Raw genomic sequence first — 24252 nt, forward strand, 5'->3', positions numbered from 1 at the left:
TTTCCATTCATACATTGCCTGCATCTGTCTTTTTTCTTGTTTTGTAGGTACTGATTCCCTCTAGCTTTGATTAAAATGTAGCTTTACTGTGATACATGCAAACGCTTCTTAGCTGATCGCCTTGTGGAGGGGACGTGTCCTACATTGGATTGTAATTATGAGTCTGCACGAGGAGACCAGTGTGAAAAATGTGGGAAATTGTTAAATCCAACTGAACTGAAAGATCCCAAGTGCAAGGTAAGTTTCATCTGTCAATATTTTTATCGCATTTCTTTCCTTGGACTCTTAAAATTGGTATCTCTTACTAGATTTTTCATCTTAAAAGTGTTAATTTTTGTTCAAAAATATCTACACCATTCCTTAACCAAGGTTATCCTTATAGGTATGTCGAGCTACTCCACGCATTCGTGATACAGACCACTTGTTTTTAGAGCTCCCTTTGCTAAGGGATAAACTAGAAGAGTATATCAACAATATGTCAGTAGCTGGATCTTGGAGCCAAAATGCTATCCAAGCAACACATGCATGGCTGAAGGAGGGATTGAAACCTCGCTGTATCACAAGGGATCTTAAATGGGGCGTTCCTGTTCCACATGAGAAGTATAAAGATAAGGTGAGACAAAATAAGATGTTTCTATCAGGGACGTAGATATTCAGCTGATTCATTAAGAAATTATGCTAGAATAATACTAGAGTCAATTTTTGTGTTGAAGTATGAATGATCAATGATTGATGGTGATATTGTCTCTAGGTATTCTATGTCTGGTTTGATGCCCCGATTGGATATATCTCAATTACGGCATGCTACACCATGGACTGGGAGAAGTGGTGGAAGAATCCTGAAAATGTGGAGTTGTATCAGTTCATGGGCAAGGATAATGTGCCATTTCACACAGTAAGAATAGTTTTTAGGTTTTCACTCTTTTCATTCTTTTTCTTGTGATCGATAATTGCATTTCACATTCTTGTAGTGGACTTAAAGAAAGACATTTTTGACAGTTCACCATATTGCTTATTGGATATTCACTTTACCTGCAATATTTGAAATCGTGTCTCTCCTTCAGATACTAGATTATGGTTTAAGAATGTCCGTCTAATTGGATACAGTTTCATATTTTTTTTAATAATTCAAATTACTAGAACAGTTTTTTTAATAATTCAAATTGCTAGAACTATCATTCCTAAAATTGCATATTGTAGGAGTGCCCTACCCGATTGATCTAAGGGCCCAGTATTCCGTCAACTGGATCTCATAAACTCATGTATTAATAGTGCATGTGTGTATTGAATTCTTCCATGTGCACACAAAAAGGTCGATACATGTAGTGTAACATGGTGCATCTTTCTTTCATTAACAACCTCTTATTGTTTCTATGGTACACCCTCACTTTTTGTCAAATTTTCTTCAACCATTATGAATATTAAATTTCTTATCTAATATCTATTCTGCACTACCTCTTAAACATCTAAATAGTTTATTTAGCAAGCTTGCTCTATTCCTGAGGCAGATCATAAGGGATTAAATTCAAATGTTTTTTTAACTTTCAAATTATAATTAATGATAATATATATAACACATACAGAATCACTCCCCATCATGGTCCTAATTTGGTACTGGATCAATTCTTCTTTTTGTTGCACTATTAACTGAAACTATGTGACTTATTCTGTATAAACTTGCACTTTCATGACTAAACACCAAAAGTGGCATGTGACTTGATTTAAGTTAATCTCAATGATGATGAGTAAATGTTATGTTCTTTTTACCAAAAAATGTCATTATGTTCTATCTGTAGCTTTTTTTTTTGGGTAATATATGTGCTTTCCAAAATAATGGACACATATCAATAATTAACTCTAGCTAGTAATTTATATTTCATGAGTGTCACTATTTATTTCTTTTTACTGAATCTTGAACTGTCAATTCTAGGTTATGTTTCCTTCTACACTTCTTGGAACTAGTGAAAGGTGGACGATGATGAAGACTATAAGTGTCACAGAATATTTAAATTATGAATCAGGTATTTTAAGTAACTATTTGCTTTGGGTTAATTATAGTTGTTCTAGAACAAGGGAAACATATTCTTAACTATGCTATGGAATGTTGCAAAGCCTATTCTTTCTCTTGGGATCAATATGTGCTTCCTTACCAAAGAAAAGAAGAATTTTTGGTTGGTTCCTCACCACCATAGGCGTGTAGGAGCCTAAATGTCTCCTAACCAATATATACATTCCTGACCATCTTCTGAAAATTCCCTTCTCCGCTAATCGAATGCCTGATACTTCAATATCTACTAACCAACTTACTAATTCCCAACTCCCTTCTGACAATTCCCTTTTCTGTTCAATGAACACTTGATAGTTCATCCACATCCACTAAACTACGAAATAAAGCTGAACAACTTTACTTCCGGTTGTTGATAGCAATCATTCCACCTCAACTGACATTCTCAAGGTGATTTCCAAGTCCAAGGTGCAGAATACCCTTGGATCTGGCCCTTATATAGCTTGAATGAACCAGTACTCAATTAAAAATCCGTGTAAAATTTTGAAATGCACTCTGCTGTGATGGATAACTAGTTGCTTAATGTGCACTCAGCGTGAAGGGATTTAGACTCTCTGGACAATCTTGTACAGTGAATATGCAGTAGTAGTTTGCCTTGATCCTTCTACTCTCCTTGCTCTTCTTGTATTAAATGAAGTGAGGAATCCATCATTAGGAGTCTCAACATATTAATAATCCCAATATTGTTCTTGACAATGTTGATATAACTTATAAGGGAATTGGAAACTTTAAGTTGAAGTTCTCCCTTCTAGTCAACTGAAAGTACTACCCGACTTTCTCTTTCCTGAGGTCCGGCTCAGTATCATTTAAATTCTCAGAACAAATCTTTAAAAAAATAAATTTTCATTCTTTTTCCTCCAAATCTTTGTGTTCTTAAAAGCAAGTCCTTGAGAAAAACGCTACCTCATTATGATCATCATAAAGGTCCTTGGTCCTCCATCATCCCAATCAAATCTGTACAAGTCATGTAAGTCCATATCCTTCCTTTAGCAATCTTATGGTAAAAGTTGTATTTATATCTTTTTCTTAGTCATGTTGCTTTTCAAGTATATCCTTCTCGGTGACCAAAAGTCAAAATGACTTCTTTAATCTTTCTTCCATGGACCAAATTTCATATATATCTTCAAACTTGTGGTATTAAACTTTATTTCTGATAACTTAGTCTTACAGTTATCCCACTTCTCAGGAAAAAAAATAGTTGTCTATCCTTTTTCTACGATCTATAACTTCATAAATTGCAGAATTATAATTCCTTTTTTGTCAAACTTATTCAAACCAGCAGTTTGCATGATCAAACCTCTTGAGGTGATTTCAATCAATTGATATGAATTTTGCAAAAGGTGGCTTAATTTATTTTTCTTTCTGTATATTTGGATCACTCATAGATTTTTGCAGGAGCGGCCCAGTTTTGAAATTTTAGAATGCTTTTGCTCCTGGCCCTGGTAGATGCACTCAAGTTGTACTTAAGTGGAGTTGAGTTCATATTTTCTTTTAATAGTGAATGCAGATTTTCTGTAGTGAACAAGCACATTTCTTGTAACCTAATGCACATATTTATTGGGTGCTGAGTGCACATACTTTAAATTTTCAATGGCTAGATTATTTTCATGGAACAAGGGGCAAAAGTGTTTGCAAGTTTTGAAATTTGGTTATTCTTGCTAAAACAGAAGGAAAATAGTGGCTCAAGTCTGCAAATAGGGGACTAAAGTGGTCTGTATTCACAAAATTCTCGTCCTTTTCGCCTTTCTGATGCTCAAGGGCTGGGCTTTGTCTTACGTTTTGCTAATTCTAGGATAATTAGAGGCAGTCCTTCTTATACTGTCCTCAGTTGTACCAGAAGACCCACTGGAAATCAATAAAGGACTCCTAAAAACAGCTGAATATTCTGCCATCTAATACTGTGAAAGGTATATTATCTTTTAAATAAAAGGCTGTTGCAATAAAGGTCATCAACAATGCATTAGATTTGTAGGCTGAGGACTTGCTGATCTAAAATCATCATCCATGTTGACCACACACACACACACACACTACAATGTAGTCTTCTGCCTCGAAAACCTGGATTCAGGCACCAGATTGCACACAAAACCTTGTCGATACTTTGAAAATTGCCCTTGTTAATCAAGGAGATTCTTTATCATGGTCACACATGCATGCCGCAAGCATACGCAGTTCCTCACAAGTTCATCTTGATGTATAATTGTCCAGGTTCGTATAATGAATGATAAATACCACAACCATAACCATCCAATTCCAATCTTTTCCCAACTTTGTATTGTGATATGATAAACACTGTCATGGCTGATCCCAAGCCTGGTGATGTTGATAACTATGAAATGGATAAATTTGGATTTATGAATGAGAAATGCTCCATTGTTGTAGTTTACTCAATTCCCTAAAACATTTTAGTTCTTTTATTTATCGTATCTTAGGACAACCATGTGATGTATACTGTCAACATTCATGAATTTTGTCTAAATTATCTCCAGTCCAGGTTGCGCACTGAGGTTCCATATTTCTTTTCATATCTGTACATTGTAATTTGGTTATCCTTGTTATTTTAGGCTCTCATTATAATTTTTCTTAAAATGATGCCTGCTTTTTTTCTTTGCCAAGGATGAGAGCTGCAACACAATGCTACAACTTTTTATGCATTTTGAATGACCTTGATATGTCAGTATTGTGACAGCTGGATATGTGGCATATGAGATTTTCATCTGCATACATGTTCTTTCATTGGTCTTGCAGGAAAGTTTTCCAAAAGCAAAGGAACTGGAGTTTTTGGTAATGATGCAAAGGATACGAAGATTCCTGCGGAAGTATGGAGATACTACTTGCTAACTAATAGGCCTGAGGTGGGTTCAGTCTTACAGTTATTCAGAGTTGTTCATTTTTCCCATTGTCTCTGTACTTGAGACCTAATTCCTATTCCCTAATTTTTGTGTTTCAGGCATCAGATACTTTATTTATGTGGGCAGACTTGCAGGCTAAGCTAAACAGCGAATTGCTAAATAATCTGGGCAATTTTATTAATCGTGTATTGAGTTTCATTGCCAAACCTCCAGGTTGGTTAGCCTATAGTCTCTTAGGACATTTGAGTACAATGTACCTAAAATTTCGTTATAGAAGCATCTTGGTCCATTTTTTGGTGTTTCTTTAAACTTTATTCTAGGCCGACATACTATATCACCATTTTGTTCGAACATCAATCTGTTAAAAATTTTCATAAAAATGATATTAAATCCTGATGCATGTTCTGATTTTCCAGTGTGCTTACAGGTATTTGTCTGCCTTACACTATGCAAAATTGTACATTCATAACATGCCTGGAGACACTATGCACAACACCCTTTCTTGTTTGTTTGTCAGCAGCATGACCTGATGCTTGTCTAAGCACATTATATGACCTAATGATGGTCTCATTTATTTCAATGGGTAAACTTTTGCGGTTAAATTGCAATCTGTATTGCTATTGTTTGCAGTAATACAAGATTGAGTTTGTTATGGTCAGAAACATCATATGAAACAATAAAGTTGACTAGTCCGGCTGGCTAATTTCTGATTATTCTAAAACCTTTCATAACTACTTGATTTATTGTGAATGAGAACTAACTTACTTTTGGCTGCATCTAAATTCTAAAATTATTGTTGCATAGCCTAATGTTTTGTGAGGTGAGCCAAGATTTGGTCTTGGAAGACCTGAAATCTGTCTTCTGTTATATTGGAATGCTTTAAGTCTTACCACTTCACTACTATTCCTTCTGAAAGAAATGAAAGGGGTCTGCAAGAGGATGACACTGATGCATATGCTTCATGTGTGAAGTTTTACCTTAAGCTTCTGTCATAAAATACTGCTTGTTCTTCCTGGGTGGTGGGATTGCTTGAAATCCATCATGTCACCTTCAACCATACACCTGTTGCAGGGATCTAAGTATAGGGGTTTGTTTTGAGCTTACAAATTTAATAGGTTCCTGTTTGAATTCAGGTCGTTTAACTCACTCACAATAGGTGTAAATTCAGAGAATAAGAGTTTGCTTTGACATGGGCAAACTAGTGATTGCTAATAGGTATAACCAGTTGCTTCTAGTCAGGGTTTTTCGTACCGTGCCGAACCGGCCGGTACACCCTGTATTGTACCGGGGTTCGGCCAGTAAATTCGGTACACCGGCGGTACCGGAAGGGAAAGAGAGGAAAAGTGAGAAAGAGGGAGACAGGAGCTGTCGGAGGCTGGTGGTGGCCCGCTGCGGCTGTCGAAGGGCTTCTGAGCCCCATATCGCTTAATAGGACTTTTCAGAGAACGAGAAAGAGAGAGAGAGGGAGAGCGTGCTCGAGGGGGGGACCACCTATTGGATGGACGTCACCTTCATCACGAGGCCCTCGGTGGCCGGCGAGCCCACGCCAACGGGTCTGAGGGCGGTCGAGCAGGAGGAAGGCCTCTGCGGCTCCGTTGGTCTGCCTCCTTCGAAACAAAACAGGGCCCATAGGATTTTTTTTTTTTTTGATTTAAAGACATGAAGTTGGCAACCCAGTTGCAGACCTCACGATTTTTTTTTTAAAAAAAAACTAATGAAGTCGTTAAGTGGTTGCCAACTTCACTTGTTCACGGGTTTTTTAAAAAAATCCGTGAAACGGGGGCCGATGCCCCTGTTTCACTCCCGCGGTGCTGCTCGTGCGGACTGTGCCGTCGGGCGGTCACGACGGCCAACCAGATGCCATCCAGTGGCCCCGCCCCCTCCTTTCCCTCCCTCCTTTTCTTTCTTCCTCCCTCTGTCTTTCTATTTTTCTCTATTTCTCTCTTTCTCCTGATTCGGCTCTCGTTTCCTTTATCGATTCGCATGGTGCGAAACCGTATCGATTCGCATAGTACGAAACTGTACGAAACCATACCGCCGGCTGGCTGATACAGCTGGCGGTATCGGTTTAGCAAATCTTGCTTCCAATAAACATAGGCTTAAAAGTAAGTCTTTTTGGCCTCTCCTAGAAGCCAACTTTAGATATTGGGTTAGGTCTGGGTTTAAATCTAATTGGTTTTACTGAAATTCAAGGTACTGAATCCACTTATGCCATTGTTGAAAATACAGAGTATGAGTATTTGCTTTGACATGTGCAAAGCCATCTGACAAGTGTGAGTTGTAACTCCACATAAGCATAAACATAAGCATAAAGCTTAATGTTTTTAGCTTCTCCTAGAAATTACTTTTTTCTCATGATCATTGTGTGTCAGCTGAAGCTTATAATTATTATATTGTGTTTTTTTATACCATAAAAGCTATATTCTTTATGCAATGCAGACATGCTTGGATTTGATTGTCACTCTCTAAAACTTATCATGTATATTGTTCTAGCTTCTAGGTGATATGTAGGTCCTATCAACCACTAGCAAGGTTAGATTGCCAAGTTTGACTGGGTAAATTTTCCATGCATCAGAGTCCTTTAACATTTTTATTAATAATCTTTTAGAAGTATTTAAAAGCCTTACAGAAGATGCTTGAAGCCACTTTTGCAATCACTGGAGGACAGCTTATTAGAGGCTGAAATAAAGATGTAGTTGGCAGTAAATCTTTGTGGCTAAAGAATATGAGTTAGTGAATTCTTTACACCATTTTCTTTGGTCATATTTTTATAATAATGCAATAACTTAATGACCTATTTATAGCAATACTTCTTTTGTCCGACAATTTTTGCTTTGTTACTTTTGGAATTATATCATTTGACTATGTGGTACTATAACCAGAACATTTTCCATCATGTTGATAACTTTTTTACATTGTATGCACTTAATGGTAAACTGATGCTTTTCTGGTTTGACCTGTTTTGGTTGGACATTACTTGAGAGAATATTAAGCACTTCACTTATTTAAGCCTAAGATGACAGAAATATGGTCCAAAATTAACGTACTAAATATTGATCATGAAGCCTATTTGTACACGGTGTAATATATTATCTGGTTTGTGACATTAATTGTTAGGAAGGTGATGAATTTGAAACTTACCATCTTGTCTAAAGTCTTCATTGCTCGCACTTCTTTGCAAGAGGGCAAGCATGTGTGTCTGTTTAGGAAGGGTGGTTGGGGGCGTAAACAGATGGATTTGGTCCAGCTTGAAGCAGTATCTGGATCTAGATCCAATAAATTGATCAAGTTCAGATTTTATTAGATCTGATTGGGTTGGAATCCATAATTTAAGGATTCAAGTGCATGATGGGGATTGTGCAGGCCCAGTGGTGGCACATGGGGCCTGAAAGGTGAGTGGTATGCTCAAAAAATATTTTTTCTTTTGTGTGTTGCTACCAGGAGGTACTAAGCTATATTGATCTGTGGTGAATCAATAAGAGTTATATGCAGTGAGATGGGCTGGTGGGTGTTGAGTTTTTGTGTATCACAACATAACTTGACACATGAATGCCTAGTGTCAAGACCAGCCTGGCATGGCACGATTGACATAAACCAACACTGGAATGCTTGTGATCATCATCTATGTATATATATTAAAATGAAGGCATCTCAACGCAGATGCCTCCGTCCGCCACGTGTCTTCACCTATGTTCGCTACATATATGGGGAAAAAGAAAAAAAAAACATGCCTTCCCATCCTCGAGTTCCAATGAAAAGAACACACCTTCCCGTCCTTAAGAGTTCCAATCGGGTGGGAGGCTTGGAGCGGTTTTAGTCTCTAGGATGGGAGGCTTGGAGCGCTCGAATAGGGAAAGCTTAGACGGTGGCTTGGGTTTTGAGTTGGGTATTAAGGAGTTTCAGTCAGATGGGAGGCTTGGAGCACTCGAACAGGGAAGCTTAGACAGTGGCTTGGGTTTTGAGTTAGGTATTAAGAAGTTTCAATCGAATGGGAGGCTTGGAGCGCTCGGGCAGAGAGGCTTAGATGGTGGCTTGGGTTTTGAGTTGGGTATTTAGGAGTTTCAATCGGATGGGAGGCTTGGAGTGCTCGAATAGGAAAGCTTAGATGGTGGCTTGGGTTTTGAGTTGGATATTTAGGAGTTTCAGTCAGATGGGACTCTTGGAGCGCTCAAACAAGAAAGCTTAGACGGTGGCTTGGGTTTTGAGTTGGGTACTTCTATATAAGAGTCTGAAAGGGATGAAGATATTCTTAATTAACTTAAAAATAGATAAAATAGTGGTTGGCCATCCAAATTTGGACTCAAATCCTCTCCTTCTCCAATTATTTATATATTTTTAAAAAATTATACACACACACACACATCCGAGGGGCAAATCTCAAATCTGCCCTAAATCCGAATGGATGTTAATTTCAAATTTCAAATCCATCCAAAACTCTATCATATATTGCTAAACGGATCCTATTTGAATTCAGATTGAGTTAGATATCCGAAAAAGTCAGCCTAATTGCCATTTTAAGTCCACTATAGCATTCATGCGAGATCGGCCTATTGCACTTTTGAATCCATGTGTCGTATTTTAATATGATTTGTTTGGATTGGATTTTTTAGATGGATTTTAATAATTTATGTTCAAGCATGTGAAATATTTGGATATATTACATGTCATGAAAGGCATTGAAAAATTAAAAGAATAAAGTTGATTGTATCAACTGGATGATATTACTTCATCAAAAAAATATTTTTTTTAGATTTTTGAAAAAAATATTTTTGAAATCTCACCTGCTATGCACGTGAGACAGGGAAAGAAAGACTCCCGACAGAAAAATTGTATTCCATGCATCGTATAGGGCTATAAGCTAGTATATATAATGATTCTACACTAACTAAAATTTGTTGTTTATTATCAATTTTCTCCCAAATCTTTGATTTTGGCGCAAGCAATCTTATAAAAATGGAGCTATTGATTGAATAACTAAAATATTTTGTTTGCTGTATTGTTTCATTTTATTATGATTTCAAGTAGCTTCACCCAATAGGGGACCAATGGTCACGGCCTTTTGTACAAATTATATATGCTAATAATCTTTATATTGATATTTTTTACCTAAAATCTGATAATTGCATATGCAGATTGACATGCAAACTTGAACTGCATATATTGACATATGTGAAATTTGTGTCATTGCATTATATGTAGCTATCTATTTGTGCATGTAAACTGTAATTGGATCATTTATGGGCCTATCAGGGGGTGTTTGGTTGGGGGGAGTGGGGGTCTGGAATCGGAATCAGAATGGATGACTCCCATTCCAACCGTTTGGTTGGGAGGAGTCCCATTCCGATTCCGATTTCGATTCCAATTTCAGGGTGGAATGGGAATGGCTCAATCTATATAGAACTCAATCCCTACTCTCCTCTATGGATTCAATTTTTCATTCCAATTTCGATTTCGATTCCGATTCCGATTCCGGTCACGAACCAAACGTTTCAGGGGATTTGGCCATTGCGATTCCGATTCCAAGCTATTCCGATTCCCATTCTTATTCTGATTCCGGTTGCGAACCAAACACCGCCTCAGTTTAGATGCCGGTCACATTTTAGCCTGTTCCCATTTAACTATTTATCATCTGAATCAAGTTGGCGGAATCAGGTTGTCAATTATGCAGGGATTATTTGTTAGAAGGAGAACTGAGTAGATTAAGGTTGACTAGCAAGTTGGAGGGTGGATTCGGTTATGTTTATAGAGTGTGGCATGGATTTAAATTTCTAGTTTTATTCCTTTCTTTTTATGTTAAGAAAACCTGATAACAAACCAGATTTCTTTGATCTCAACCTTCGGCTGGAGTCCTCATTGTCATTTCTATCTATAATTGGGCTTAACCAAGATGCTAGATAGGGGTAAGCAATATGACTGTAGTTGCATATCACTAACATAGCCAAAGTACGAGACCTTATCCTTAAGCTTTATAACAGTGGTTTATTTTCCCAATTGTTTAAATTTGAAAAGTAATCCTAATAAGATTACTCCATTAAAATTTAAAATATTTGTATAATAACTCTAACTAGATCTCTTTCTTCAAAAGTTCAAAACATGCTAGACTCCTATGGAAAAAGTAGATTATGATATTGTTGGATTTTGAGAACAATAATAACTCTAATTAAACTTCTTTGTTAAAATGTTTAAAACATGCTTCTAACCAAAAAAAGGTTTAAAACATGCAAGACTTATATAAAGGAAGGGATTTTAACACTGCTTAACTTTGAGAATAAGAAGTAAGAATGGAGATGATATGCAGGAATTTTCTTGAAATGTTTAAAACGTGCTTCTAACAAAAAAAAAAGGTTTAAAACATGCAAGACTTATATAAAAGAAGGGATTCTAGTGCTGCTTAACTTTGAGAATAAGAAGTAAGAATGGAGACGGTATGCAGGAAGGGACCTACTCTTACTATTGAACTAACAAGTGAGAGAAAATGTGAATCAAGAGAGTAGAGACAAAGGTGAGATATAATGCATAAGAAGAGAAAGTTAATCGCGAACTAAATATTTTAATATTTTAAAATTCAGTTATTTGAATTCCAAAACTAATCATATTACTCCATTAAAATTTAAAATATTTGTATAATAGTGCTATTAGTTCTCTTTGAAAGTTTAAAACATGCTAGACTCCAAAAAGAAAAAAATTCTGATAGTGTTGGGCTTTGAGGATAATAATAACTCTAATAAACTTGCTTTCTTAAAGGTTTTGAAACATGCTAGACTTCTGTTGAAGAAGGGATTCTAACACTTCTTAACTTTGAGAATAGGAAATTAGAAAAAGGTGGAAACCGTATGGAGGAAAAGACCCACTCTTACTGACATCAGAACTGACAGGTCAAAGAAAATATGAACCAAGAGGCAAAAGTGACATAATGCATAAGAAGAAAAACAATAATGTTGAATCAATTATTTTCAGATCTGTTTAATATTTGGATTTTAATTAAATATTCCAAATATAAAATCCTTGGCAGCTACATGCATCTGCATGTGCATTGCAACTAGTATTCAGAAAAGTGCTTCGGGGGCATGGTTAGAGGACAGTTGTGGTTAGAGGATACCTTAAGTTTCCATTATATATTTGCTGGTATTATTTTATATTGGCTTAATCGACAGTGTGAAACCACATTTTATAGTCTGTGCACATGGGCTCCTGTGTCCACCTCATAGAATCTGGGTTGGATACATATCTGCAAGTTGATTCATGTCAAACTCTTAAAAATACTCGTCAAATTCTTCCTATCCAGTGTTCAGAGATCCCTGCAGAGTTGATCTTTCTGGCCATAAGTTGGACTGACTATAATGATGTTTGAATAGGCTTTTATTGCTTCTAGAGCTTGGTCAAATATGCATGTATGATGTATTAGAACAACTTAGCAGAAATGTTAAGTTTCTTGTATCCTTGAATTGATTTTAAAATTTTGACTAAGAACATGTATATTTAATCGTCTTAACAATTGCTTTCTTTTAATGATGTTTGAAGTAGGCTGTTATTATTTCTAGAGCTTAGTTAAGGATGCATGTATTAAAACAACTTTGCAGAAATGTTAAATTTCTGGTATCCTTGAGCTAATTTTAAAATTTTACTAAGAACATGCATATTTAATCATCTTAACAAGTGATTTTTTTTTATTGCTTTATATAAATATTTGGAAAACCTGGAATATGTATACTCAATTTAAACTTATATTTTTCTTGTGTTCCTGGATTTTGCCCTCCCCCACCTTTCCTCTCTCACTTTTTTCTTTTTTTTCCCCTTTAGTTGAGCTAGTCACTTGGATGCGCCTTGATCTTGTTTTGTGTCTATGGAGTCTGTCAGGTTGCAATGCATGCCAAGTCTTTCAGCTTGTTAACCATTAAATCATTGCAAGTTCTAAGATAACCATTCAGTTATGATTCCACATAAATTACACTTAACCATTCTACAACTGAAGGAAGGATTTGAACTTTTTTCTCTCTCATACTTTTTTTTTTTTTAGCTTGCTATCTTTCCTCCAGAAGAGCATAGTGGGGACATTTATAGCTCTTCACACTAATGTATGCTTCCTTTGATTGCTTACTTCACTGCGAGTGCATTTTGGTCATTTTGATGGAATATGATGTCTCCTAAGCCGATAATTCTATGGATTATACCTAGAGAAACTTTTAGGCTCTTATTTTCACCTTAAGACGATGTATACAATATCATGGGAGTAATTAGGTGATTATATGGAAAATTTCTGTTACTTGCATTGTTGGGGCAGCAATATCCTTGATGTTCTAGGTCATGCCATTGTGCGGTTTCAACCACCGTAGAGATGGACTCTGCTAATGATTGGAGCCAGCCTGGCACTCAAAAAACTTGGGTACCTTTCTACTGGAACCATTTCTGAGCAACAAAAACAGCCCGAAAGAAGCAGGTTTAACTTGCCTGAAATTACTGCCGAGAGGGGAAGGCTACCAACCCAGGCACAATACTTGACCCATAAACATGACTGATTAGGTGCTAACCTTGTCTTTTTAGGGTTCTCCTATCTATGAGAATTGTGCCTTGTTTAGCATGTCTGCTATCTATAACTTAAGAATTTTGATTTTTATTTCCTGTGATATCAAATTATCGTATTATCAGCCTTTAGGCTAAACTTTGTAAAAAGCCCTGAATTTTATGACCCAATTTAACGTAACCCTCGAACTTCAATTTCTCAAAATTTGACTCTTAAATTTATAGCCCACTAACAATGTGATCCCTTCATCACTCAAATGTTAAATAGTTAACGGAAAACGCACGTGCCTCACACATGCCCTTTCAGTTTACTTATGTGGCACTTTTGGAAGCAAGTCTATGTTGTTTTATGCCTACAAGAGGAAAGATTGGGGTTTTTGTTAGACATTTTGGAGCGAGAAAGAGGAAATTTGATAGAGAAAGACCAATATCAAAAGAAGATGACAACGAAAAATAGAAAACAAGTGACCAATATGTGAAGCCAAATTATTGTATGTGCTTCGATTCATCGAGGCTTTCATATGAAATTTCTTCCATTCTTGTTTGCTGCTTGGTGTTGTTTTGTCTTTGTTTGCAGAAGGCCAAGAATGGAGGGTTGGATGTGATGTAGTTGTGTGTCTTCTGGAATGGCCATGAGCCTTCTCCAGGAAATGTATTCTTTCTGCTGCCATTTTGGTTATTTCTTATTCTATTAAATTTTTAGTAAGATTTAGTGTGCTGTGTTTTGGATTTGTTGTTATGGCGTCTTAATTGGGATTCATGTATTTGGGGTTACAGTACATTTTTGAGAGGAGGTATGATCAGTGAGGTTTATAAAGACAGTGCAGAGGATGGGCCTTACATTTGTGCGAAGTGGAATTTTGGGTACATCTTTGCTTACCCACTTGCAAGGTCCATAGAATTGGCATTGTTGGTGGTTGGTTCGGCTCGGTACGGGGTAAATCGGGCGGTTCGGTTTGGTTCAACAAATCGAGTTAGACCATTTTTTTTCAATTTTTATCTCGGTATAGGTTAGCACGCTTTGGTTTGGTATAGGACAGGGCAGTACGCCTCGGTACGGGTGGTTCAGGGATGATTTCAAAAAATAGGGCCGAACTGATCCGGCCCTGCATCGGTTCAGCTCGGTATGAGGTGAACTGGGCGGTTCAGTCCGGTTAAGCTTGGTACAGGGTGAATCAGGTGGTTTGGTCTTTTGGGAATAAGATGATGAGCTTCTTCCTTTCTTTGTTTTTGTTGTGTGCATAGAGGGTTTCCAGTATGGTTGAAACATGTCCTAGGCATTAGTTTCAGAACAGACAAGCCTTTCAAGGTCCTCCCACGTTGTTTTTGGCTTTGTGAAACAGTGCCTCTAATAAGACATCATTTTAGTGGGAAATTAATCAATTTTGGTGGCAAATGTTGGCCATGTGTCATCAAAACAACCTATACTTGCTTCCAGAAGTGCCATGTAAGTAAATTGAAAGGCACGTGCGAGGCACATGCCTTTTCTGTTAACTATTTAATATTTGAGTAACGAAGGAGTTTCATTGTTAACAGGTTATAAGTTTGGGAGTCGAATTGTGAGACATTGAAGTTCGGAATTTAGGTTAAATTGGGCATATAGGCTTCAGGTACCTGGGAGTTATTACTTCCTTCGAGCCCAATCACTTTTGTTCGATGGTTAATATTTTCACATACTTATAAACTCGAAAGCTTGTTTACATTTGTACACTCACAGGCATAATGCACTATAACATTTGGAAATATAAAATCGAAACATGCTATTAATGGTCTATTCAATGGTACACATAATCTGGTAGTAATTTGCAATTTTCATATAGGATTCTTTATTGACAGCATTTAATATTTTGCACTCAAGCAAAACTTATTGGGAAATTAAGTTAGCTATTTATTAGAATGAAACTTACCTCAGCTCCCTTCAACCTTCATTATCTAGGGTATTTTTAATCTTGATAATATCATCAATGATGATGTATCTTCCTAACTAATCATTGTTAATCGGTATGCTTGCAAGTATTTTCTTTTCCTATTTAGTCTACACAAATTAATCTTGCTATCCAGTGTTTTAGTTTCCCTACATTGTGGAATTCTAAACCATGTTGAGTTGAATGCAATCATCACTCTTCTTGTGTGAAACATTTTAGTCAACATTTCTATCAAGACATAAAGTCCAAATTATTATTCTGGAAATCATGTGTCAACACAGTGTATATATCTCTATTAATGGATTTAACTTCGCTATGAACTAATAATAATTTTTGATTGTGAAAATCATTGAGCTTGCTTCTTAGTTGCTGATATAGTTTTATATTTTGCATGCTCGTCATCATTTCTTCATGCATGGGAAGAGAAATTCTGTAGCTTGATAAAATGCTATTCTTACTACTTAAGTGTCGTCTTTTGCAGGAGCAGGATATGATTCTGTCATTCCTGACGCTCCTGATGCAGAATCACATCAATTAACTAAGTCTTTAGCAGAGAAAGTTGGTAAATTGGTTGACCAGTATCTTGAGGCTATGGAAAAGGTCTCTCAGTCTATTTATATTCAACATGATCATGCTATTTCATGATGTTGAAACCTTCAAACTGCATTAGTTTGGGTGCTCTAAATTATTATTTGTTGACCAATCTGATCACAAAACATGATACGTGTTATATGACAGGTGAAGTTGAAACAAGGTTTAAAAACTGCAATGAACATATCCAGTGAGGGAAATGCATATTTACAAGTAGGTTTTGTATCATTTCATGCTCTTTTTTTCGTAAGTCCTTATTTTTATTGCCAGCCTGTTACTTTTCTTTGCATTATGCAATGTAGGAAAGCCAATTTTGGAAGCTTTACAAAGAAGATCCATCTTCATGTGCAATTGTGATGAAAACTTCAGTTGGACTTGTGTACCTTCTCGCATCTTTATTGGAACCTTTTATGCCTTCCTTTTCTGTTGAAGTAAGTCACTTTTCCCCTTTTGTTTCTTTCCCCCCCTTTTTCCTCCCTTGTTTAAGGATGTTACAAGCACCTTTTATGCGGTTCAATTTTGTATATTTTGAGATACTATGGTGTGAGCTGAACTGTGTTTTCTGCTGGCATGAAAGGTACTAAGGCAGCTTAATATAGCACCAGAAACACATCTTTCATTTTGTGATGAGAAAGGAGAAACTGAGAAGGCAAAAAAACTTTGGGCTTTCCTATCTTCTGGTCACAAAATAGGGAAACCCGAGCCACTATTTAAGGAACTCGTATGTATAATTTCTTTTTCAGATGTCATTCCATTTTTGTCCTTATTAATTTTGTACATCAGTTCAATTAATTGTTCACAATTGGTAACAATGCTCATTCTTACAGAAAGATGAAGATGTGGAATTCTTTAGAGTGAAATTTGCCGGCAGCCAAGCTGATAGAAAAGAAAGAGCAGAGGCTGATGAGAAAAAAATTGCTGAGCAACTCAAAAGAACAAAAATAGCAGGTAGAAGTCTTTATATTTCTAATTATCATCCCTTTAAGGAACTTGTTGGTGAGGCACTTCTATTCATTGCCTGAGGAATGCATAATTAAGATTGAGGCCTTAAGCAGAATGCATGACCATGGGACATCATGGACTGCAGAGTGATCAGTTTTATCTTCCATGTTTGATTCTACAAAGTTGATAAAGATGTCTTTGCCAGAACTAGAGCATAATGGATTTAGTAGAAAGGTACTTCTGGATTCTTGACGGCTCGCCAAGTACCTTCCGTACATGGGGGCAAGTTTTATTGGATAAAATTAAGCGACAATCTTTTGTGCAGTGATGGTAATAAGGATGGACTATATACCTAAAGTGACTTACAGCGACAGGAATTCTGAGATTAATGTGTCGTAAGTCGTAGCTGAAGACGGGAAGTTTGAAATGAGTAACTTAAATTAAGCTTATGCATTGTACCAGTGGAGGTCAAACAACAGAAAAATTTCTGATATTGTATACAAGGAGTCTTCATATTTTGTGTTTGGTGGAAAAGAGCAAGTCTTAAATTTGTGATAGCATTTCTCAGTTGAATTTGAAAAAAAAAAAAAAATCCTTAAAAAGGGGACTATCACTTCAACAATAATAAGTGACCAAGGATTTACAAAGCTGATGCTCCAAATAGATGACATAAGATTTTTTTTTTTTTTTTTGGTACATTGTCATGATTTTGGCTTAAATAATTTATAGAATGGAAGCTATAATCCAATGTCTAATATACTGATTTAAGGTTGGATAGACTGAATTGTAAGACTATAGCTTGTGTCTTGTGCTGAACTATTGAAATTTCTCTCTTTGTTAAATAATCCAGCTCAAAACCTTGGAACTGGAGTAAGTGCAACAACAGGGAAATGGAGCTGTGATAAATTTTCTGGTATAGAAGCATCTAGGAAATATATGTATAAAATTACACTGAACATCACAAAATAATAAAAGATTATTATTTTTGTGTGGATCTTAAATAAGTGCATGATAATTGATGGATCTGCAAATTGTAAATTAGATTCCAAATATTGGCCGGTTCTTTCATTTGAGAAGTGGACTCACTTTCTTGGCCAAGGGAGTGGCAAATGCATCAACATCTACGTTTTCCTGAGCAAACAGGAATAAGTAGTCAAAGCAACTGATTTTAGAATTGGTTGATGGTTACAGCAAGACGGCAGACTGGGGGATCAAGACCAAGCTATTATCCAGGAGTGCAGAAGTTTGTGTCCTCAGCAAGCTGAAATTTGCAAATAAAATGTAAAATAGATCAATGTGATGGCTTTTCCCCAGTAAGCAGTATGCCTTATAATTTACCCATCAGACACGATTTGTTTGATGTATTGGTTCCTAAACTTTAGCAGTATGCCATGGGGCAGATTTATTGCTTGCTTTTCACATTCACTGAGGTGTTTTTTTGTAAGCAAAAATAAACATGAGGTACATATATATTATTGATCTATACTTTGTCTGATGAAATAGTGGTTGTGGGAGTGGATTCTACAGTCATTATGAACCCCTAGGTGGAAAATTTAGCTATCAAGACTGAATCAGTTACAGATTTGCATGTATGTAAAATGTATTGCACATGACAACTATGGACCATCTCGAAGCCAAATAAATTTTGTTGCCAACTCATCCTTACTTTGAAAATCCATCTTATTTACATATTTTGTTAAAAAAATATAGAAGATTACTGAGCTTTATATGTAACTGGTACAGAAGGGAATGCAAAGAAACAACAGGCTAAGCCTGTTGGTAGTTCCAAGTCGAAGGTTTCTGAAACAGAAATTTCTATATCCAAACTTGACATTCGCGTGGGTCTGATCAAGAAAGTTCAGAAGCATCCAGATGCTGATTCTCTTTATGTGGAAGAAATCGATGTAGGCGAGGACTCAACTAGAACAGTTGTTAGTGGTCTTGTCAAATACATCCCTCTTGAAGAAATGCAGGTTTGCCCACCAAATTATTACTTTTCTTTCAGATGAGAAATTCTGGTTTTTCCTCCAATTCATTTTTACATATGTTTTATACCTTTTTATTCATTCTAATTACTTAATGGGCAGAATCGGAAAGTTTTGGTTCTTTGTAATCTGAAACCAGCTACCATGCGGGGTATTAAATCACATGCAATGGTCTTGGCTGCATCAAATGAAGACCACAGTAAGGTAAGATGTTGTTCACCTTTTAGTTTTCAATTCTTTCATCTGATAAGTTGCATGAGTCAAATCTTGGTTTATGGCAAGGCAATTGGGTATGTACTTGTTCTGACTATTTTAATACCCTGCCTCTAATATTGCCATGTTAATGTAATGGAAAGAATTAGGCATCAAAATTGTATAGGTATTTTCAATATCTTTGAATATATTTTAGTCATTTGAAAGCAGATTCTATGCAATATGGATGAGTATGGAATATGGATATGACGTGACACAAAAAAATGCTCATAGGGAAAAGCTTGAAAATGTGGGAGACTATGGCTATGATACAACAATGCTGAGTCCACTGGATTTCATGTTGGATCTGGTCAAATGGAATGGAAAGACAGTGGACCAGTATTGACTATTTAAATTCTAAACTGTTGGATGTGATCTACTATCTCTAAGCTACTTGTTAGTCCAAAAATCATATGATTTCTAGATACTTAACCTTTGCATCAAGTGGTCAAGAATAAGCGTGATATTATGTTATTTCAACTGCCTTTTTTTTTTTTGGTTGACTATTTGATGCATAGGGTAGAGGTCTCCAACTTAAGTGTTTGTTTTAAGTGGTTTAGAAATGATACATCACATCCAATGGCTCATATCATTTTTGACAAACCCCCCATCTTCCAATGTCATCTAACGAAATTCGACTTAAAATCTGGTCAACTAGATCCTAGGCTATCTCTTTTTGTGCATATATTAAAGCAACTATATAAAAGCATGTATAAAGCAATGTTTCGAAACTAGGGCCATCAAATAGACATGTTCATGAGAAGCCCTAAATGTTTACTCATTCAATTAGTGACGGAATCAAATTGACTAGAACTTGGAGTTTGAAAACAAACAAGCCAAACATGAGCTAGGCCTAGCTCTTCATCTTTGGCTTAATGTAGCTTTAAATAAATTTAAATGTAAATGAATGTGATAAAACTTATATTATTTACTAATTATGCATAGATAAAGTTAGTTCTATACTTATCTAACTATTTGTTTGAAGTAGCACAACCATTAGATTCATATCTACTGGCTCAAATATTTATTTACTATGCAATATTCAAACCATTAGATTCATAGATCTAATGTCTCTAGTGTTTTGTTTGTTTATAAGCATTGGTGACATTAGATGAACATCTAATAGTTTTTTTTCAGTTGGCGGAAACTAAAGTTGCCATAGTCCTTCCATTCCATTTTCCTTTACCGAGTACTCTATCATGGCTCTGGTTGGTGTTTCACTCCTCTCCTAGCCCACTAGTCTCTCTTGTGTCTCCTCACCCCTCTACCTCTATCCCCTAACCTCTACGTCTGCCTCCATCTCCCCCCAACCTTCTTTGGGTCTTAGAACATTACATCTAATCCCTCTCGAGCTTGTTGCTCTCTAGATTTTTGCCTTTTATGTCTCCATCTTTTGCAACCCAATCAGGAGGGTAAAGGAATTTCAGGGTGGTAAGAAGCCACCTCCTTCCATCGTCAATCATAAATCTTCAGATCCATGGACAATTTTAACATGAGAGATGTGAGGTAGAGGCGAAAGAGGTTTAATGGTTTTTTTTCTTGAAAAAATAAATATTAGATTTGGGTTTTTCTTCTGTGATTATGTGCTTAGTATTTTGAGTCAAAATCAGCCAAGCTTGTGCTGGCTCAGCGTAAAAAGAACCCAGCATGAGTTGACTTGACCTAGCTTGACCTGAGCTTGAGCCGATCTCAAGTAATCATTTGGATTTTTTGATTTGAGCTCCTGATAGCCTTGGCTCACTCAAGTCTGGCTTGTTTATACCCCTACATAACTGTTGATTGAATCTGAAGGGTTCAGTCAACGATCACCTATTCAACCATAGGGTCAACCGGAATCAAACTTTGAAATCATGTCTTTTTTCTGAATCTTGTTAATTATTAATTATTTATATAAATATTAGACTAAATTATACATAAGATAAAAATAAAGAAAAATTCAAAATTCATTAGTATAATAAATTTGGTTTTCTTCTAAGCTATTATATACAAATCATTAGGAGGGAGACTTTTTCTTCGGGTACAAAATTGTGGAATTGTTTCCTAGAAAACAAAATCCTGAGGGACTGAGAGAAGGGAAAAGACGGAATGGGAGGGAGAGAATAAAGAATGTGAGCTAGTGTGTGTGTGTGTGTGAGAGAGAGAGAGAGAGAGAGAGAGAGAGAGAGGGTGCCACTGTGCTGGCTTGTTCTTGGTCTTTGGCTCTCAAAGGGGCTTGAGATTAGAGATGGACTAGGAGGGGAGAGGAAGGATGCCGTTGATGACCTTTGGCTGCTGAGGGGGCTGAGTGTGGTGAGGGATAGAGGACCTAAAGGGGTTGGGAGCATCTCTAATTGAGTGCTTTTGCATCATCATGTTGCCAGGCTCTTGCTGCCTAAGGGGCTAGAATAGACGTACGGGGATCAAGAGGGACCTGGTGCTGCCAGTGCCATTTGCCTTGTTCCATCAACCATTTGTATTTTTATTGCTCATGCCATGAAGAAGATGAGGTTATTGAGTCATGGTGCTTCATGAGGGAAACCCCTCGAATTGAGTCAAAACAAACTATAACACCTAATTGCTGGACCAATTTTTGTTATGTATAAAAGGCTATTGCATGAACTTGGAATGGTTTGAGCAACTTGCTAGTCTATCCCTTTTTTCTCTGTCCACAGGCTTGTTAGATATATGTCTTTTCGGATCAGTCCGGTTTTCTGGGTATATTCGGACTGGAGGCGTGAATTACTTATTGTTCAGCGCCTTGATCCAGTTTTTAAAAACTTGCTATAAAGTAAAGTGGCTTATCCTTTTTCCTTTTGGTAGGTAAATATGGTAGATCATCAAACTAATAGTCCATAAGAATAGTATTAGCGTCCACATGCTCCATAGTTTAATCATCATTCAAATCAATAGGCCACAATCCATACTCCATCCATTAATATCATCATGAAAAAAAATTAAAAACATGAATCACTAAAAGATCAATATTTGTAACAAATAAAAGAAAAGAAAGCCCATCATCTCATCACTAGATGTTAAGGAAGTATCTTAGGAGTATTCTTGAAGTATCCAAAGTCTTTTTTGAAATTCTGAAATATGGTACATTTAGAAGCAAGTATTGGACATGCATCCTAGAGGCGTCTGTCATGTTTCCATATTTGATTTATATCTGGTCCGGACATGTCACGCAATTTGAAATATCATGCTTTCTACATCTGCTAACCTAAATAGGTTTCTTGAAAACACCAAGGGAACAGCTATGATCACATTGGTTGCTCTGGAATCTCAAAAAGCATAAAACGGATGGTTAATTTCTTTGGTAACTTGTGAGGAAATGTGCCATTACACTTTTTGTTCATGGAATTTCAGGTTGAATTGGTTGATCCACCGGAGTCTGCTGTGGTGGGAGAGCGAGTAAGCTTTCGTGGTTACTCGGGTGAGCCAGATGGTATTCTAAATGCCAAGAGTAAGGTCTGGGAAAAGGTGCAAGCTGATCTACATACAGATGCGGAGCTAGTAGCCTGTTACAAGGATGTGCCTTTCACAACTTCGGCAGGTGTGTGCAAGGTCTTATCCATAGCAAGCGGCGCCATTAGGTAGATTGGAGATTCTTTTTTCATCCAGAACACATTTCAACAGATTTTGCTCTTGATCATTTTTTTATTGTCACAATTTGTTGTCACAGTAATCTATTTCATGTGGTTTTAGGCTGGTAATACAATTTTTCCATATATGAGGATAACGAATGGCAGATGGTTTTGGATGTTTAAAGTTTGTCATATGATATGAAATGGCCAAATTTTTATTTTTTGGTCTGCTTGTCTTCAGCTGATGGAATTTTTTGCAATTGGAAATTGTTGGAAACGCCTTCTGATTCTACCCATCATCGAGGAAGCTTTTATTTTTATCAATCACCTTTAATTTCTCAGCCACATTCCAATCCTTAATTTTGATACATAATCTTTCGGTAATGTCCTGCTTAAAACCCATTTTGACTAGGTATATTTTATGTATGTAGTTGGAAATGCCCTTCTGAATTGGGTGGTGTTTTCCATTGTATATCATTTGGTCAGTTTTAAGTGCGAGGGCCTGTTTGGCATTGTATTTGTTTGTTATTTTCTATTTAAATAATCATAGAAATTAAGGAAAAATATGTTTTTTTATTTTTAAAATTTATTTTTATTATTTTTAAGAAGAAAATAAGAAATTTTTACTTTTACTATTTTCAAAGATAAGAAACTCATCTTTTTTTTTTAGAGCTTATTTGGTATCATTTATTTTTTAATTTCTTATTTCTTTTTAAGTTGGGACATCAAATCTGATATAAGGAGGTTGTTTGGTTATCTTATTTTCTTTTAAAAAATAATTTTTATTATTTTTGAAAAATAGTGGAAGTAAAAATTTTTTGTTTTCACTTTTTCTTTTGAAAGTAACTTTGTGAGCTTCCTTCTCCTATGCGTGCCAGCTCCTCTTGGCATCCCAAGTCTCCTTGGCATCTCAACTGTCCCTGGCTCTCTATCTATTCAACTTCCTTCTCAATTCCTTCCGACATCCCTCACAACCTCCCATTCCACCACCGCACTACCCTCTACGCCTCCGGCGCTCCCACTTTCTGTGCTCTCCCCATTATCATTGGCGGCCTTCCTATCCTCTGTGCCAACCGCCTCTCTCTAACACCTCTATCGAGGCCTTTATCGCTTACATCCTCCACTCCTTCGGTGCCGGTTCACATCTTTTTTAATTGCCTGCAAACCTTCTCTAATTGCCTGCAAGTAATAGTCGTCGATTTCGCCGTGGCCAAGGGCATCCTCAAGTGTCTCTTCTTCTGCTGTCTCCATCTTGATCCTATTAAATCAACATATTTTTTTAATTTTATTATTAAAAAATAAAGCAATGACTACTAAACATGTTTATGTGGTCAGAAATTTGAAAAAAATAAAAATAAAAATTATTTTTTTTAACAAAAATATAAGTTACACGGTGTCAAATGCAATCTTACTATCACCGTACATCATTTCCATGATTGCGATTTTTACTATCATTATAGCATCACTTGTCTGCATTATTATTATAATGTCATCATCGCCGCCACAGCCATTATATCACTAACAAAAATGATAGTACTAAATTTTTTTTAATATTTT

The 24252-nt window shown here is 36.4% G+C and overlaps 1 protein-coding gene across 2 annotated transcripts in view; it reads left to right on the forward strand.

Annotated features, from left to right (window-relative positions):
- Nucleotides 1-22935, forward strand: part of LOC105032792 (probable methionine--tRNA ligase) — a 39087-nt gene extending 16152 nt beyond the window's left edge. Inside the window, exons 4-17 of one of the 2 annotated variants that reach the window (XM_073247633.1) lie at nt 82-237; nt 383-613; nt 752-895; nt 1931-2021; nt 4814-4920; nt 5016-5130; nt 15844-15962; nt 16101-16166; nt 16256-16384; nt 16531-16674; nt 16781-16901; nt 18642-18868; nt 18983-19084; nt 22478-22935. In XM_073247633.1, coding sequence (XP_073103734.1) covers nt 82-237; nt 383-613; nt 752-895; nt 1931-2021; nt 4814-4920; nt 5016-5130; nt 15844-15962; nt 16101-16166; nt 16256-16384; nt 16531-16674; nt 16781-16901; nt 18642-18868; nt 18983-19084; nt 22478-22708 — 1983 coding nt within the window. In that variant the 3' untranslated portion in view covers nt 22709-22935. Of the gene's footprint in view, nt 1-81; nt 238-382; nt 614-751; nt 896-1930; nt 2022-4813; nt 4921-5015; nt 5131-15843; nt 15963-16100; nt 16167-16255; nt 16385-16530; nt 16675-16780; nt 16902-18638; nt 18869-18982; nt 19085-22477 lie in introns of both variants that reach the window. The other variant, XM_010907357.4, reaches the window with a different exon arrangement.
- The last annotated feature ends 1317 nt before the right edge of the window (nt 22936-24252 follow it).

This window comes from Elaeis guineensis, chromosome 13 (assembly GCF_000442705.2).
Source record: "Elaeis guineensis isolate ETL-2024a chromosome 13, EG11, whole genome shotgun sequence".
NCBI lineage: Eukaryota > Viridiplantae > Streptophyta > Magnoliopsida > Arecales > Arecaceae > Elaeis > Elaeis guineensis.